Source organism: Galleria mellonella, unplaced genomic scaffold, assembly GCF_026898425.1.
Source record: "Galleria mellonella isolate WM207_F2 unplaced genomic scaffold, CSIRO_AGI_GalMel_v1 utg55, whole genome shotgun sequence".
In the NCBI taxonomy this organism is placed as follows: Eukaryota; Metazoa; Arthropoda; class Insecta; order Lepidoptera; family Pyralidae; genus Galleria; species Galleria mellonella.
In genome coordinates this window covers 2,618,168-2,637,506 of record NW_026442115.1, presented here as the reverse complement: position 1 = coordinate 2,637,506, position 19,339 = coordinate 2,618,168, and the positions used below count along the sequence as shown (strand labels likewise).

At 33.4% G+C, this 19,339-nt stretch overlaps 2 protein-coding genes and 1 long non-coding RNA gene across 3 annotated transcripts in view; 1 reads left to right on the top strand and 2 right to left on the bottom strand.

Moving 5' to 3' along the window:
• The window catches only part of LOC113521365 (3-phosphoinositide-dependent protein kinase 1), a 99,982-nt gene extending 93,082 nt beyond the window's left edge, over positions 1-6,900 (bottom strand). Inside the window, exons 1-2 of the mRNA XM_026906890.3 lie at positions 6,685-6,900; positions 4,896-4,996 (exon numbers count right to left, since the gene is read on the bottom strand). The gene's annotated coding sequence lies outside the window, so the exon portion shown is untranslated. The remainder of the gene's footprint in view (positions 1-4,895; positions 4,997-6,684) is intronic.
• Positions 4,200-5,163, top strand: LOC128201586 (uncharacterized). Its single transcript, XR_008253308.1, has 2 exons — positions 4,200-4,364; positions 4,857-5,163. It is a non-coding gene; the product is annotated as an uncharacterized LOC128201586 (long non-coding RNA).
• A 1,919-nt stretch (positions 6,901-8,819) lies between the features above and the next one.
• On the bottom strand, positions 8,820-18,947 carry LOC113521307 (uncharacterized). The gene is made up of 8 exons (XM_026906810.3): positions 18,794-18,947; positions 18,622-18,712; positions 14,055-15,525; positions 13,700-13,928; positions 13,454-13,612; positions 12,772-13,113; positions 12,184-12,327; positions 8,820-11,927 (listed from the first exon to the last, which is right to left on the bottom strand). The coding sequence occupies exons 2-8, from the start codon at positions 18,654-18,656 to the stop codon at positions 11,797-11,799; spliced, it is 2,511 nt and encodes an 836-aa protein (XP_026762611.1). The 5' UTR covers positions 18,657-18,712; positions 18,794-18,947; the 3' UTR covers positions 8,820-11,796.
• Positions 18,948-19,339: the final 392 nt, after the last annotated feature.

Genomic DNA, 19,339 nt, shown 5'->3' with positions numbered 1-19,339 from the left:
ACACAGATAAGCATATGTACAAAAAGTAACTCTAAAAGAGTTTTCTTCCAGCAAACCCAAAGTAGAAGGAGGAAGAAGGATTATTAGAAATAGGGACGTTAATCCACATTGCTAGCTATATACATTGCCAGGTGGACCTCTACGCGGTTCCTCCTGGAAACCATCGTGAATACTTATTGTCAAATTCGTCGCGATGGGCCAACTGACCCGACATCATCCTCACCTATCATCGCTCACTGGTGCCCCGCCAGTATATCTCGATAGCGCAGGCGATGTTACGATTTCATTATCATCCATTAAAAAACCCCCCAAGTGGAAAGGAGCATCAATGTCAATAATTTTTATAACTATTTGACGCGATTACATCGCATATTTTGGACTGATTTACACATTTTTTATGGATAGGGTTTAGGTGGTTGGTTGGTTAAATTTTATGACATTTGAAACTGTCCGCTTTCTTTACGGAGCAAAAACAACTGCTTGCGAAGCAATCTATATGTTAACACAGAATATTAATTACAGTGTATCCTACATTCCACAATACATCTCGTCATTTATTTGTGCGTTCACGATTAAAGTCGCTTTTTTACGTAATAACAGAAATATATATGTTGAACTAGTTATATAGAAAGCAGTTATCTCTTATGGGCATGCTGCACTTGAATAAAATTGAAAAGGTGTCACAATACGATGTACCTTGTACATATGAATAGGGAACAGTGTTTTACCTATGGACATTCGCCGAATTTTGAAAGAAAATGAGGTTTCATTACTTAATTTTCATTTATTAACCGTAAATTATCGCAAATGTTGTTACAGGAATAGTTAACGCTTAAGAATTAGCAGTCTTAAGTTTTTTTTATTAATTATAAGTATTACAATAAATCACATTTTTTAAAATCCTAAATTTGTCCACAGGTAAATCATATGATTGGACCTGTGGATAGCTATACTTGTACCTATGGACGGCAATGTACCTATGGACAGATCACTTTTCCTCAGTAATAATTATATAAAAATCAACAAAAACAAAAATATATTCTTTTATAAAGCAACTTTAACATCAAATAATTATTCATTTTTTTGCCATCGCAATACTTTTCATACAGACAATACAGAATCATCAGTGGCATCTGAATCACCATCATCTAATATAAAACACTTTTCACATACAAAGCCAGATTCATCATCCGATTCAAAATTATCTTTGTGTGCTTTTGATACACATTTCTGGTGATATATACATCATAGATATATATACATAATGAATATACATATAATAATAATACGAATCACACCTGAGTTTAATACCTCTATTGAATAAATAAAAAGAAAGTAGTGGTCTTTAATAATTAGTTAATTTGTTTACACAATCCCGTAGGTGTTGTTTGAGTCAAATCACATCATTTCCAACCGATTTCAAAAGGGGGGGAAATTGTTAGTAATGGACACTGAGAATCCCATTCCTAGCAATATACTCAACCAGGTCGACCTCCTCGCGGTTCTCCCTGGAAACTATCATGGTTAATTCCTGATGAATTCATCATGATGGGCTAACTGGCCTGTTTTCATTCTCATCTGTCACCCTTCACTGGTGCTCCGCCAACGTATCTCGTTAGCGCATGCGGGGTTACCATTCCATTTTCATCCATAAAAAAAACCATATTCAAAAAGGAGGTTCTTAATTCGATTGGATTTTTTGTTTACCTCATAACTCAGTCAGTTCTAAACAGACTTGAAAAATTATTTTTTATCTGTAAGCATAAAAAAAATAATTTACAGATTGATTCCACAGAAATTTTAGGGAAATCGGTTCAGTACTTAAATTTTTGTTTAAAAATTTATTTAGTTACCCATTGAAGTTGGCATTTTTGTGCGTCACAATCTTTAATTATTACAATTTAGATTTTTTTTGTCTGCCAAACAATTGTAATAACGGGCGTAGCTATATTGTATGGAAAAATAGATTAGTGATACTCGATAGCTTTGGGTAGCCGGGGGACATCGAATAACAAGCTACTTAAATTTTGAGAATAAATACTATATACCAGTATTTCAAACATTAAATCTCTGGAACAGTTTGTCGTGTTGTCCTTCAATTACGCCGTAGTTCTATTTCAAAACAAACGCCAAACAACTTACATAACAGAGAAAGTCATAAGAAACTTCTGTACACTACAGATAGATATACAAACTAGCGTAGTTACTACTCGTATTATTATACAAAATTTCCTTACTAATATTATAAATGTGAAAGTGTATATTTGTTTGTTTTCCTTGTTGTTTTTTTTTAATGGGTGAAAATGACATGGTAACCCCGTCTGCGATATCGATATACACTGGCGGGGTACCAGTGAGAGGTGGTGATAGGTGAGGATGAAAAGACAGGTCAGTTAGCCCATTGTGACGAATTCAACGATAAATTAGTCACGATAGTTTCCAGGGGGAACCGCGTGGAGGTCGACCTGATAGAGTATATTGATAGCAATGGGGATTTACTTCCCCATTACTAAAAATCCCTTCCCTCCCTACCGCTTGATGTTATGATGGCTTAACCAATCACCTCGAAATTTTGAATACATATAGTATTTGAAGAGAGAAGGCTTTTATTTTTTCCTAATACGCGAATGAAGCCAAGGGCAAAAACTAGTGGGTTTATGGCTAGCAACGAGGCAGTTAGACTCCATTACTAACAACTCATTTCCTCCATGACACCTTTGCCCAGTAGTGGGACAACATGGGTCAACAAATAAAAATAGACGTTGAATTGGGCTCCTCTGTGCGACCTATAACTAATATAAGAAACCAGGTTTATGGACGTTTCGATAATTTACGCGACCTCTTTTACCTGCACTGTGTATGTAAATACGTACAGAATGAACCTTGTTATTTTTGGTTAGTATTATTTTAATTCCGCTAATATTTAAAACTTCGACCGAGAGGTCAACCGACGATTCCAACTCAGCTGGGCAGCATTCAAAAAACTACGCCACATCTTTTCATCCAAAATATCTCAGAGTTTGAAGACGAAGGTCTTTAACTAGTGCTAGTGTTGCCAGTGATAACTTCTGGAACCGAAACATGGTCCTATATGGCTATGAAGAAACGAGGATATCCGCAAAAGAACTAAAGTAACCGACATAGCCGAAAGGATAAGCAAGCTGAAGGGGCAATGAGTTGGTCACGTAGCTCGAAGAGCCGATAACCGATGGGGAAGAAAGGTTTTTGAGTGACGACCCTGTACAGGCAAACGCAGTGTAGGACGATCTCCCACTAGATGGAATGAAGACTTCAAATGCATTGCAAAGAGTCAGTGGATGCAGGTGGTTCAGAACAGACAGTCTATGAGAGAGGCCTATGTCCAGCAGTGAACAGATAATGGTTGAAATAATGATGAATGTTTAAAATACTAACCAAGTAATCAATTATACACATATACCTTTATCAGCTAACTTGTACCAACCTCGTTGTTTGTCTTGTTGTTATATTTACATGGTGACACACAAATATTACTTATTTTTGCTTGATTTTAGTAATTTTTTTTTGTTCACAAAAAACTTGTCAAAACTGTATTGGTCTATTACATTTATGTGTAATCTGTACTGTGTTATAAAGAGCTGTTTTTTTTCTTTAATTTTAAAAATAAATAAAATTTGGTTTTCCGCAAATTCAACAAAATCCTTATCATAATTATTTTTCTTTGTATTTTTTTTTTTTGTTTACTAAATAAATCGATCGTACTTTCAGTATTTTCGTAGTTTAATCCTAGTGTTACAAACTCTTGTAATTTGTGCGTTTATTGTTTTTTTACTGTTCATTTTTTTATTAATATGTACAACTTTCAATACGAATCGGAATTTCATTTTTACTAGCATTACATACTATCCTACGAACATTATGAATGTGAGTGTTTACAAAGATGTTTAGACATTTCTTACTCAATGCTTGAATTACCTAGGTGACATATTTAGAACACAGATAAATACGAGTACATCTACGTTTAATAACTCAATATTTTAATCACTTTCGTTCACAATGTGTGTCAATTGTGGAATATGCTGCATTCTGGCTGTATTACAAGAAACTGGACATGGCACATGACTGTGCCACTGCGCGTTCGCATTATGCAACGACGGTCACGTTGGCTTGTTTACAAACAACGTACACCTGCACGCAGCGCATTGAAGGTTGCTCACAGTTTACTATATAACTGGTAACGTCAGGCTGTCCGTTTCAGATATTTATTTACAGTTTTTATAAAATCAAGTTCAGGAAAAGATTTGAACTGTTTTCAGATACAGATGTGTTCAATATTTCATTTTGTTGCAAATTGTGAAATCTAGATGGTCTAAATTGTGAAAGTAGTAAGTTTCAAATAAGTACCTATAATATAAGACGATGTATTTCATTATAAAAGTGGCTTATACTGGCTTATAATAGATAGGCGAGTATTGCTTTAGCAAAGTTACCAAATATGCTGTAGTAGTGGAAGAAGACAAAATATCGCATAAAATATTTACAAATGAAATGAGAACTATATGTGTACTTTTTGAAATTGCTTAAAAAGCGCATAAATTGTATCACTATCTGGCATAGGGAAATGTTGGAAGCTTAATTTCTAAACAAACAATTATAGAAACAGGCATTCTTTAGAATTTCTTGAAATTATTATTATATATACTTACATATTAACTACATATTTATAAAAGTGATTTATAAATACCAATTATAGGATAATAATAATTCTCCTGAACAATCAAATGGAAATGATATTACATACAGGAATGTACTTACGATTCACAAATGAAGTAAGTCAGCTGCACAAACTGCGTGAATCATTACTTGGTATTTTTTAGATCGGCGACCGAGTTACCGTAGTAAATGGTGCTCCTTACCTTGTTCTGCAATCACGGGCCGGTCATGTGGCGAGGTGATGACGTCGCCACTTCTAGTAGCTGCCAACCCTGCTGCACGTCCGGCCGTATTTTATTGACATCTGCACAAAGTAGTATTATTTATTCTAGATAATTATTTCCATTGGTTTATTTTCTTATAAATAAATCACTTGAGTCACTAGTGATATGTTCACGGGAAACAGTAATGTTTGGTGACGCCTGAGCTGATTGTGTACATGAAATAAAGATACGAGCAGTACTCACAGTAGTTTTGAGTATACATTTTGTGTTCATAGACTGTTTATATTTCATTCGATTGTTATTTATTTCAAACCGCAATAAATATTTTTTTTTATAGAACTTAGAATGGAAAACAAACTGACGGCACACCTGATGGAAAGTGGTAACCGTCGCCTATAGACATGAGCAGTACCATGGACATAACAGAGTATACTGTTTCGCCCATGATACCCCCCATGCATTGCCCTTCCTAAGGACTCGGGTGTTATTCTTCTGTACCCTGTAAATTCACGCCATATCCCACCCTTCAAACCGAAACACAGCCATGCAAATACAACTGCTTCACGGTTGAAATACGAATAGGACAGAGGTACCCAAGCAATCGACTTTTATACAAAGTCTCCCTCTGGTAAATAATATCTGTTTGTTTGTATGGCACCAACAATATCGTAATACGGAAATTACATTACGTTACGTAATAAAAAGAAATATAATAAGAATAATTTGATAACTAACTAGTTATTAAATTAATACCTAACTAGGTATAATAGCCAAAAACGTGTGAAGCTAGTGTAGTCAAACTAATGTAGATATAAATACCTTAGTTAAAAATCTAAAAAATAAGTCTTCATAATGCCCAGGCTAGCAATATACCCTCCGCGCGATCCTCCTTGTAAAACATCGTGCAGAATTCCAGGTATATTCATCAAGATGGGCTAATGAACCTTCCGTTTCATTCTCACCTATCACCCCTTAACAGTGCCATGCCAGTGTATACCGTTAGAACACGTGTGTTTGCCATTTCATTATTATCCACAAAAAGAGAGACATGGCATATATTTCTATATATATATATATATATATATATATATATATATATATATATATATATATATATATATATATCGCTAATCCTCATTACTAATAATATCCCTCTCCCCTAGTAATCCTACCTGGGTAATTAAATAAATAAATGACGTACCTAAATAAAAAAATACAGACAAATTGAGAACCAGTATAAACTATATCTGTATTATTTATTTATTGTTTCAAGAACACTCAGTATGTACCTATGTGTGTCCAACTCACGTTTTACCGTTTTTGTTTTTTAATAAATATGGAATAAATAAGTATGAAAAAAATATTGTATACTCCATTACTTACCTACTAGGTACTTATTTAACGGTGGATATTTTAGGATTTCTCAGTTTATTCATAACTGTACCTAGATAGTTATAGGACGTGAAAATAAAAACACATTTTGGTATATTGATAATATTGAAAATACATTTAGGGTCCCAGAAAATATTATATGTAACAGTTTGCTGGTCATCCAATCTAGACAAGATTATTGATAAACAAACGACATTGACTTGACAAGATTAGATTCAAGGCCGTCTAGTCTTGTACGCTAGTCAGCGAAAGTTTGGTTATGTGGCATCGCTTAAATTTTAAAAATCTTAATAATTTTATTTCTAATTGGTACAATATTTTCCTTTACATTAAATATATATGAATTTCACAAATAATTGAAAACAGATTTAAATACCGTCACACTTTTAGCCTCTTCAAATGACCTCGTTAATATTCCCAGCTACAATCACGAACAAATTTATAAAATATAAAACAAATTATTAGACACACTTCAGTTCACTCTAAAATCCATGTAATTCCTTTAGAAGGTAAGACTTTTTACAAATATTCACAGTTTCACAAAAAAGAAGAAATTGTCCACTAATCCACTATCAGCCATTCAACCCAGATGACGAACGTCCAAAAAGAATATAAGTGACAATGTGCGCCATCTATCCATAAAATGTGTTATTTCTAATGAATCGGAACACTGATACTAACAGATACTTTATGTGCCTAAAGATGGAGTTATCAAAATTCTTATTCTAGATCTACTTACAATAGAGGTCGTGCTTGTGATGTACAATAAATACTTGAAATTTTCTTTTATATACGTGACTTCCCCTAAAAGCAAAAAATGCTACAGCCGAAAATTACGCTTTTAATATCGAACGACATAATTTATTTTTATCTGAATTATATTATCTAAAGCGAGCAAAAAGGAAGTACCCTCTGCCGAACAATGTAGTAACTAAAATAATAGTATAATCGACAAGGCAGATCGCAAAATGGACGGCTTTTATCGCAGTGTATTTAATGTAATCTATTTAACGATTAGGAAGCATTCGTCCTCCGTAATACCATTTTTTTGACAAATAGTAACAATTCGTGAGATGTTTATTATAGGTAGGTGGACCACGGCAAATTATTGCAGAGATTTAAAGCGAAAATACCGTGATACCATTGCGATGCTGACACTGGTCAATCGTATACCCACGTAATTATAATTTTCATTGGCGTATTTATTTTTCAGAGAAGGCCTGACCCCTTAAAAACATATATACTTTTAAACATACTTTTCGTGTACTCTTGGAAAACTTCGCATTCTGCAATGAGCACCCAGATTATTCTGGGGTGGGCAATTACTTAAAATATGCTGAAGCCAATTTTACTTGTTCTTGGCAATGGTAAAAAGGTGGTATTTTATTCCACCCCTAAAAAACTATTATCCCACCTGTCTCCACTGATAAAGATACACGCATTAACAAAACACACTTTTTTTTTTAATGGGTGAAAATTGAATGGTAACCCCGCCCGCGCTATCGGTATACACCGACGAGGCACCAGTCGAAAATGATAGATAAGAATGCAGGTCAGTTGGCCCACCATAATGAATTCGACAAGAATTAAATATGATGGTTTCCAGGAGGAACCGCATGGAGGTCGACCTGAGAGAGTATATTGCTAGTAATGGGGCTATTAGACCCCATTACTAACAATCCCTTTCCCCCAAAACATATTATTGAATCCCACATAGAATATGAGCGAGGTTTAAGATTGTTTAAAGTACAATATAAAATGAGAGAATTGGAAACGTACCCTATTAAACAAAATATATAATATAATCTTATAGAGTATCTCCATACAAGGTCCATCCATACTTCGAGAAAAGCGGGTCAACTTTTCAAATTTTGCGTGATAGTTATGACTGATTTCTTTATAACTTCTATATTTATTTTGTTTTATAAATTCTGCACCTCTTTAATGCATAATAACTATTTTATTTATTAATTAAATATAGATACGCCAAGATACACTGTGTGCATAAGTATATAGAACATTAATAGAAAAAAAAAAAGAGTCTGATAATTGTCAAAAAGTTGACCCGTTTTTGAGGTTCGTTACTCGCTGGCGGGACACTAGTGAGGAATAATAGGTGACAATGAAAGCAGGTCAGTCAGCTTATCAAAACCAATTCTACTAGAATTAACCATGATAGTTTCCAGGGGGAACCGCGAGGAGGTAGACCTGAGTATATTGCTAGTAATGGAAACATTAGACCCCATTACTAGCAATCCCCTTCCTAGATCGACCTATAAGAGGTTCCATCTGAAAACCATATTTGCCAAGTCTCGTGGAATTCTTTATGCAAACTAATTAAACTGCTTTTATCATCACCATTATTTACCGATGCCCCGCCAGCGTATACCGTAGTACATATGGAGTTACCATTCATTTTAACCCAATAAAAAAAAACCTTGAGAATGGGGCCTATGCATTACGCACTTCCAATTATAAAGAAATCGTTGAGGAGGAAAAAAAGGGATCAAATAATAATTATACATCCATTTATTAATCTGAATTTAATACTGTATTACATAGAAGAAATGCACTTCTTAGAAACATTCAGAAGACTTCCCTTTGGGACAGTTTTATAAGGAGCCTCTCTCTCCATTTTAAGTTATAAATTGAATAAATACAAACTATGTCATTCATAGTAAGAATCAATGAAGATCTGCATTGCCACATACTTAAAATTCTATGTATATTTTTCACGACCATTTTTCATTTTTGAAAATAATAAACTCTTAAATAGTAAAGCACGAAAGTACGATTGCCTATGAGTTACCTACTGCTTGAATAAATAAAATTTTGCAAATAAACAACAAATTATATATTATAACTCTTTATAAGATAATGTTCAACTGCCGCTGCCACATAATTGTCAACAACATTTTCCATCACAAAGGAAAGTAGAAATTATAAATTAAATATAAATGACCTTCATCAATTTGGTGACCACATAGAAAGGCGTTTTGACACATATCCAACATAGTGAATAATTAATTTTTGCGAAAACACACAGCGATGAGACAAGAATACTACCAATATAAATACAGACATCTTAATTCATTCAGTCAAAAGTGGAACATGTATAAAATATTTATCAATAAGAAATAATCAGTCTTGTTTAGAGAAAACTTTAAGTCAAAACGTACCGACCGAGGAGGTCACGCCTTGATATATTATCACAATACAATATGTCAGATATGATGTCATCCCTTCTCTTGGACGTAACTAGTATAATAAATCGCCTGCTAAGCTACTTAGTGTTATTATCACAGTTGTTTAGTAGAGGTGGGTGCAGTACTTTGTACATAATAATACAGGAGCTACCTGCTATCCGCGACCAGACAGGACACCATACACACTGGCCAATCTAATACGCACACAACTACCTAGCCTGGCACGCCGTATACCGCCCACACCACACTATTTAGACCGCTAACCATCTGCACAACAAACAGCGAAGGTCCGCACACAGGCTAGTACATAGGAAATCATCTTTAAGATGAACTTATGCACATATACACATCTCCTTTAACGGCAGTCTTTCTTTTATAATGTACACAAATAAAGCAAATCCCGCATTCTAATAAGATATAAACACGAGATTCACAGACACGTTGTTTCACCCCTTATATCGGTTCGATCCCCGTTTTAACTATACATCGTAATATCTTCGAGATGTACCACTTGAACGGGTTACTTATATAGATAATAACGTTTACGTCCCTTTGAACTGGTTCAATTTCGTCACCTATCAGTTAACTGAAAACTAAATTGAATAACAATAAATTATTAAATCTTACATCTATCATATCATTATATTATATCTGTGAATGACTTGCGAACTTTTGTAGTCACAAACATCCAAGAAATTCCTTCAAATAGTCAAAAAATATATTTTTGTCTAGTAAACACATTCCGCAGGAAGTGTTCTTATGTATCAACAATTGACCAACGCAACGACAGGTTACAGTAATGAAATATCACAGATTTTTCCAAATCTTTGGACAGTAACGGGATTCTAGATAACACATTGTGTTTAAGTAGATATAATTTGTACCTATTCATTCCTAGCCTTAGCCTTTAGAACCCGTTTACGTACAAAGAAAATCGTTCAAGTATCTGAAACCACATCATATAAAAAAATAATCGAAAAACACAATATGAAGTATTACCTTATTTTGCTAAGCAACAAAGTAAACACTGTTCGATTATATTCATCGCATTCAAAATACTAATCGACCTAAGATAAATGCATGTTATTTACAATCTTCTACATTTTTGAGTATGGTAAATAAGTTTGAATATGTTAAAGTACAACTGTTGTCCAAGTCCAATTGACGCAGACTAATATTCCTAGACATAAATATTCAAGTATATCAAGATCTAATTTTTAATAAAAAAATAACCTCGAAATCAGTGACTTGAAATGTCATTGACATCACTTTACATAAGAAAAATATTCACAATTTTATCTGGCAATACAGATTGTTATTATGATGCATATATACCAAGAAGCATTTTTAATTCAACATGTTTAAGTATTAATAATTTTTTTCTAACTCTAAATTGTCCCACTCTTTCACTGGATAAGATCAATCATTAACAATAAAAATAATTTATATAAAATATGTCAAATAACATTTGTTTTTAAAAAACCCTCCCCATATAATTTCACTCATCTTCTACATGTTTCGTGCATTTCGTACATCATACAGACATTTAAAAAAAAACGAAAGGCACCCTGGATTACACAAGAGGGTACCCACACCAACTATTCTAACAAATATAATGATTAAAAGCTAAAGGGCAGAACTGTTGAAGTTATCTGTTCCACCAGTATATTATTGTAATAATGTATTCTATATTGGTCATTCCGTCTGTATCAATATATTTCTAACAGTAATACTTGGTTTTACTGTACTGTAATACTAATACATTATATTTTTATAAACTTTATAATGTATGGAGTATATAGAAGCGAAATTGATCCAACAAAGAATACATCGCCTTATAAAACTAACACACTTATTACACTTGTTAATTCAAATGGATCTGAAGAGCTTTCATATTTTTTTTTCGCATTAAACAATTCCCACCAGGATTCATTGATGACGCAAAGTCAAATTTTGCGAAATAAAATTATATTTCGTTAGTATGATTACATCACTAATGATAAATTTATTTTGAAGTCTTCATTCAGATCTACAATGAAATATTCTAAAAAAAAGGGGTTAAAAAGATGCCTCAATACATATCTCGTTGATGAACAATAACCACTAATATTTTTATTCATAACAACATCGAAAATAGGGCATTTTCGAAAAATGGAAATTAAAACATAACTTCGTTTTGAGATACAGAGAAAAAAATGTATGATTAAAAACCATGTTATAGCCGTTACGACATTGAACGAGGCCAATTTTGAATCGTACGGAAGGTATCACCACAGTTGAAATTACTGCTGCACGGGCGCCGCGTATAGCAGTGGGCCAGGCGCCATGTGTGCGTACGGCACACTAGCGCCCATTCCCGCCTGGTAGCCACAAGGTCCGCCACCGCCAACACCGCCGCCGTAGAATTTGCCGCCTGACGTTCAATAATTCAAAGTAAAATAATTGTATTATGTAAGCTTTTTTTTTGGAATGGTAGCATTGGAAATAAGCTGACAGCCCACTTCATTAGTACCATTTAAGTGGTAATCATAGTCTATAAAAATAAACAGGATATCACGAAATTTCTCTTTCATTTTAGTTCATTTCAATAATATGAGATCACATTCGGAATCTAATTATATATAATCTACATCAATGAATAAAAAAGATATTACGAAAATTGTACTGACCAAGCATTTCCTGATGAGTATGCATCGGTGTGTAATGTTGAGGAGTAGCAAAGTGTGGAGGAGGAGAGCCATAAGATGAGCCCGAACCACCAGACTTGTTACTGGAGTTATTATTACGGTACTGTTGGGCACCATTACGGGAATCTAAACAAATAAGTTATGGAAAACTAAACAAACAATTCAAAGTTATTAAAAAAAAAATAGGTTTTTAATTCTCATATATTTTATGACTACCTTACTGGTCATCATTGTCTAATATAGACTTTAATATTTTTTCCCAATTGATAAGTTGATCTCACATTAATTTCGGTGTGATAATTGGTGAAATTAATTTAAAAAAAAATTAAGGAAAAGCAAGGTCTCTTAAGACCTTATATATTCCTTCCATATTCAAAGGACAATTAAACAATATGTGAAAAATATGAAGCAGACATATTAAAGAAAAATCTAAATTAAATATTGTTATGTAAGTTAAACTTTGTGTACAATTACATTTGATTGAGATACTTATTTAATAGCAGACAATGTTAATAAATCCAAGTAAGCCAGCTATTATTGTTATAATATAAAAAATACTGAAGCTCTTACTATTGTAGGGACGCTGGTTATAACCATTCTGGTTATTGTATCCATTTTGAAATCCATTGTTGTAACCACCTTGATAATTGCCCATTGACTCAAATACATTGGGACTGGGGAAAGGTACAGGTTTCTGATAATTATTTTGTCTGAAACCCTGATGATTTATTTGATTCTGATTTGAAAATCGCGGTGGTTGCTGGTTTACGTTGCGGTTTTGATAAATGTTCTGATTATTGTCCTCATTGACTGTTGCAGCCATTTTGTTATTCCACTGGTTGTTGTTGTTTTGCTGACGTGGTGAGCTTGAGCCACTATTATTCTCCTTACGTTGTTGCCAGCGGTTACGACCTGTTAGTACGAACATTAATTAGAATAAACCTTATTGTTATGCTAGCTGTGTCCGGTGACCCATTGCCTATGTAAGTTGGAATAAACAAAAAAAATTAATTCATCAAATTTTTTTATAGAGTGGACCATACCTCTTTATAACCTTTGACATTTATGTATATTACATAATGTATTAGTATTCTATGGTTTTTAAAGTGTGTTGGTTATATATACATATATATAACAAACATTAATACATTAACGAAAATTTACTGCTTCAGAAGAATTAACATATTATATTTATATGTATATATAAAGTAACTATAGAAAGTTTTCAATCAAAATTAAAAACAAGACATACCAGTATTGTTGTTGTTATTTCTTGCCATCTCATTCAGTCTACTTGGTGGATTTTGACCCGTTTCACGTAACACAGCAACAAGTGCACGTGACTGACGAGAATCTCCACTGGTGAAGAATGTGTATGCTGTACCCGACTGTTGGCATCGGCCAGTACGACCTAACAAGGTAAATAGAAAGGTATGAAGTTAATTTGATTCTTATAAAATCAAATAATTTATATATTTTGGAAAGGATTTATACTCACCAATCCTATGGATATAATCTTCTGAAGAATTGGGGTAATCAAAATTGACAACAAATTTTACATCCTCAACGTCGAGGCCACGTGCAGCCACATCTGTAGCAATTAAAATAGTGGTGGCTCCATTTCTAAACTCGGTTAATACCGCATCCCGCTCGGGTTGCGACTTATCTCCATGAATAGCCAAAGCCTTATGACCATTACGACGTACAGCTCTAGCGATATCGTCCACCTATAAAGCCATATCAAGTAGTTATTAATTTATCCTCTTACATTATTAATGTTTTTGTATATTTTTTTATGTAAATATATTCAAACATACTGAGAAAATTTTAATGAAAAATATTTTAATATTAACCTTCTTTTTTGTTTCCACAAAAACAATTACTTTATTGTCACGTTCTGAAGATATCTCCTTCAGTAAATTAGTAAGCTTCATTTCTTTTTCATGTTCTTCACAAACTTCAACTATTTGTTTAATATTGTTGTTAGCAGACAAGTTTAATGAACCAATGTTAACCTTAACATAATCATTGAGAAAATCTTCAGCTAATGCCTGAATCTCTTTTGGCCAAGTGGCAGACCACATCAAAACCTGTCGATCTGGACGTATCTGTTCAATAATCTTACGAATCTGTGGTTCAAATCCCATATCCAGCATTCTGTCAGCTTCATCTAACACTAAATATGTACAGCGGCGTAAGTTTGTGGTACCACGTTCCAAGAAATCAATTAAACGTCCTGGTGTCGCAATTACTATTTCTACACCACGCTCCAAGTCCCTGGCCTGAGGAGCTTTAGGGGAGCCTCCAAACAAACATGTATTCCGGATACATCCACGAGCACTGTATGCCTGTGCCACCGATTGTATCTGCTGAGCCAGTTCTCTAGTTGGGGCAAGGATGAGAGCAACTGGGCCATCACCTCTTTGGATACGTTGTTGGTGCATAATATGAACAGCAGCTGGAAGCATGTATGCAAGTGTTTTGCCAGATCCTGTAGAAGCAATCCCAACCATATCTCGACCAGACAACGCTATTGGCCATCCTTGGGCCTGAATACCTGTAGGCTCTGACCAACCCTGTTCTTTGATAGTATTCATAATGTGATCAGGGAAATTACCTTCATCAAACATTTGATTGGGGCGAGGAATATTATTACCGCTGACAGTAATTTCTTTAGTAGCACGGAATAACTGTACTTCTTCATCGGAACGAGCTTCAACATTAGGATGTGGTTTATAGAAATCTTTTTGGATTGGTTCAAGATTTGACAAATCCCATATTGGTTTTACCAAACTATCTCCAGGGTGCTTGGCTTTCTGACTCTGTAACTTACGTCCCTTGAAATCGGCTGACTGTTGTCTTTCATTATTATTGAACTGTTTTTTCGGAGCAAAGTTTTGCTGGGCATTGTTTCCTTGCTGTCCATTCTGATTATTAAAAGTTTTTCCTCCAAAGTTATTTTTGTTATTATGAAAATTTTGTTGTTTTGGTCCCCCAAAATCATTCTTCGCATTAAAATATTGGATGGCACCTCCTCCTCTTTGTTGTTTATCACCATCATTATCATTCTTTTTTTGTGAATGATTATTAAAGTTGTTTCTAGGCCTGAATTCTTTTGGCCCCCCAAAATCATTTGGGTTGCCATTATCATTCCGCTGGTTATTGAAATCATTTCTTACTCCATTAAAATCCATTCTGGGCCGAAAATTGTTTTTATTTCCAATATTATTTCTAGGACCGAAATTTTTTGGTCCCCCAAAATCATGAAGCCCATTAAGAAATACCTTACCAAATTGTTCATTCCGGTCTGTTCGAGGTCTGAATCTATAAAAAAAAAAATATACTCTCAACTACTATGAAGTCAGTAAATGAAAAGGTTTATTGTGTATTTACATACACATAGTACACTAATATAAAATTTTCATTATTTTGTCTGAAAATGTGGAATAATTTTTTAACAATACTATATATTTAGTCCTAATGATGATAATATATTCATTTTGTACCTTTTCAATATATGAGTAACATAAGTCATGATAAAATTCTTATTCAAAGTCCAATAAATAAATGAATGTGTTTTATTTATAAAACTTTGAGTAAGAATTATATACAATAAGTTTTTTTTTTTATGGAAAGGTAACCCTACTTGTACTATTGGTATATCCTAGCACCAGTGAGGGATAATACCACAGGATGAATTAATGCAGGTCAGTTAGTCCATTGTGACAAATTCTACTAAAAATAATCACTATTGGGTTTCAAAAAGATCCGCATGGCGATTTTCTAGTAGGGTAGTAATGGGAACCGCAACCTCGTTTTATAAATTAATTGAATAAATAACCTTATTGCTATTTGGAAAAGGCAACAAGACTGAAGAAGAATCCTTTTCCATAAGTTTCGTAAAACTCAATTAATGACTTTTAATCTCTACAAAAAAAAAAATATTGAACATTAATTTCAGTTTCAATGGTATAAGTTGTGGGGAGAAAGGGATTGTAGTAACAGGTTCTAACTGACCCATTGCCCTCCCTATCAGTTCGACCTCCACGTGGTTTCCCCTGGAAACCATCGTGATTAATTCTAGTGGAATTTATCACGATGGGACAACTGTACTGCTTTCATTTCCACCTATCACCTCTAACTAGTACCACGTCAGCGTATACCGATAGCGCAGGCGGGGATACAATTTCATTATCACCCATTAAAAAAAAATGGTATAAATTAAAACAAACAAAACAGCTGTAAATCTGATTTAATTTTTCATTTAACGATAAGACAACCTTTGGCATCACTTCTCATTAAAAATGTACTGTATTTATTATTTTTATAAATAGTGCAAAAAAGTGTTAATAAATCCAATATTAGGCCTTCCATTCAATTAAATACTAGTGCAGTACGAATGTGCAGTTTGCACATTCGTTCACAAATATCCTGATTACTACAAAAAAAAAAAAGTAAACACAACCAACTTCAATAATACAAATGATACTCTTCATTTGTATACCTTTTTTTAATACATTTGTTATTTCATAACTCTGTCAGTTCTAAACTGATTTCGAATTTTTTTTATCTGAAGGGATATACTTACAGATTAGTCCCATAGAAATATTATCAAAATCAGTGGAGTAGTTGTTAGAGCAAAATAACTGGTTTTTGTCATATGTGGAGTTTTTGCGGGACACAATCTTTAATTCTTTTGCAAATTTCCTAAAGGTTCCATGTTATTACAAAAAACTAAGAACGGCTTAAGACATCATTTAAAAAATAAACACAGAATTATTTTTTTTAATGAAAAAAGATGAAATGGTAACCCCACCTGTATAGACTGACAAGAAACAAGACCGATAAGTTGGGATGCAGGTAAAATAGTCCATTCTCCACAATGTTATACAGGGGAATCGCGTGGAGGAGGAAACGCAGGTCTACCTAATAAGGTATATTGCTAGAAGATGGGACTATTAAACCCCTGATTCCTTTTTTTCTTTTCCTTTTAAACAATAGCTTTTATATTTTGAAGTCTAAACATGAATTTCCAAACAACCTTACAAATATATTGCTGATTATTGAAAAGAAATCTATTTAATCATATTCATTCCTTTACAATAGGTTAGAAAGTAAGATTCTTTAACCTGCTAAATTTTATTCAAAAATAGATTAACTGTATATAATGGTTAATACAGTTAGTATTATTAAGATGAGTACAGTATTTATTAAAATAAATAGTAGAATTAGTAATATATAGTAATCAGAGACATAAAGAGCTTTCTTATCTTTTGTTTACATATAGACAGATGGTTAACAATTGTTGTGATCTTTAGCTTTTGTTTATAGTTTGTATTAGTTGGGTGCTAAAAATATTGCAGCATTGTCCTAACATGGAATGGATCACCCCTTCCTGTCCTGTGGGTGTCAGTAGAGGTGACTAGAGGAACTTACGAAAGGGTAGCAGTCTTTTTTAAAACATCACCAAAGCCTAACTGCGGTTGCCAATCCACCTGCCAAGCATGACAACTATTGGCAGAATCTACCCTTTTTGCGAGAGGCCTATGTTCAGCAGTGGACAGTAAATGTATATGATTGGATAGGTGATGATGACAATGATTTGATAGGTAAATGTATATTTCAGAAACAAATTTACAGTTCAGTTACAGTGTATATTCTGAGTAGCAACTGCGTTTAGTAAACTTTTAAATAAGTATGGTTCCTAGACGCCTTTGCCTGCAACGACTTCCGGATATAACGACGAAATTACAGGAGTGCCTCTATCGTAGTTATATCCGAAATCCACTGTATTTCAGTCAGTAACTGTAAGGTAAAATAAAAAAAAATTATAAATAATAACTCAAGCATGTATTTAAATTTTTAGAATATATTTTTTAAGATATGACAAATAAGATAAATATTCTATCCTTTGGACTCAGACAAAATCAAAATTATTATAATAGTAGGTAGATAGGTCCAATTACCATAAAGTCTGATTTTGAATTTCTTAAAAACCTACATTTACTTTGATTAAATAGATAACGAGAAAGAGGACAAATAAATGGACTTAGCCATCAAGGAAGGTAGGTACATGCGACTCTGCGCAGCTGATCGATCGTTACCTACATTGCGATAAGTGGAACTAATTAAATTATTATTTGCATTCATATGACCTTTCCTAAATAATTATCAAATGGTTAGTTATGATTATAATTCAATCCAAGACAAGTAAATACGTCCAAGTTGGTTGAAGAAAGTAAAAAAGCTAGTGGTAAAGACAATCTCATCAGCTGAGTGAAATAGATTTCACAAAATGGCGGCGGTGAAGGCCGCGAACATTTCTAAATGGATAGCAACTGGAACTATTAATTAGATATATACTAAACGTAATATGTATAATTGTTAAGTAAATATAACTATGATCAAATTGATACTAACATGGGATGTTGATTATGGAAGCCGTTGTACTGCATCTTTTCCTTTCTAGTTCCTATAGGAACTTACGTGGTTGTAACGCTTGAATAAGTATCTAGAACAAAAGAAATACTAAGTACAAAGATAATCGACATTGCTTTGTTTAAATTTGAAATTCGTTAAAAAGTATACACACCTCTCTAAAAAGAGAGAATTTGAAAATTATTTAGATTTTTCATTCACTTGAGACCCCTTCACAGAACCGGTGAACGAACAACTCGATAATGGCCGCCGAAAGGGCGGAAACGGATATGCCTTAACTCTGATGTTGCTATATAAAATATATCAGTATTGATTTTGGCTACGTCATTTGCATAATAGTTCAGATGAAGTAGCAATACTGTTAATATACTAGTTAATAGATGCTCCAAAGGCTAATATCCAGAGCCTTAAAACATATATTAAAAGGAACTATTTATTATTAAAATTAATGTATAGGTAAGCCTAAAAACAAGGGATTACATAGAATGATGAAAAATGTACTAATATTATATATATTATATACCTCTTTTCTTCTTATACAAATATAATTAGTAAAAAGATGACGAAAGATACACCATCAGTTGCTATTTTTCTCAATTCATAGTAGACTATTGTATAAAAATTGTTATACGGCCGTATAATCCTACCAAATTCAGATACAACGTGCTTGCATACTTACCACATAAACTGTGTCGAATAT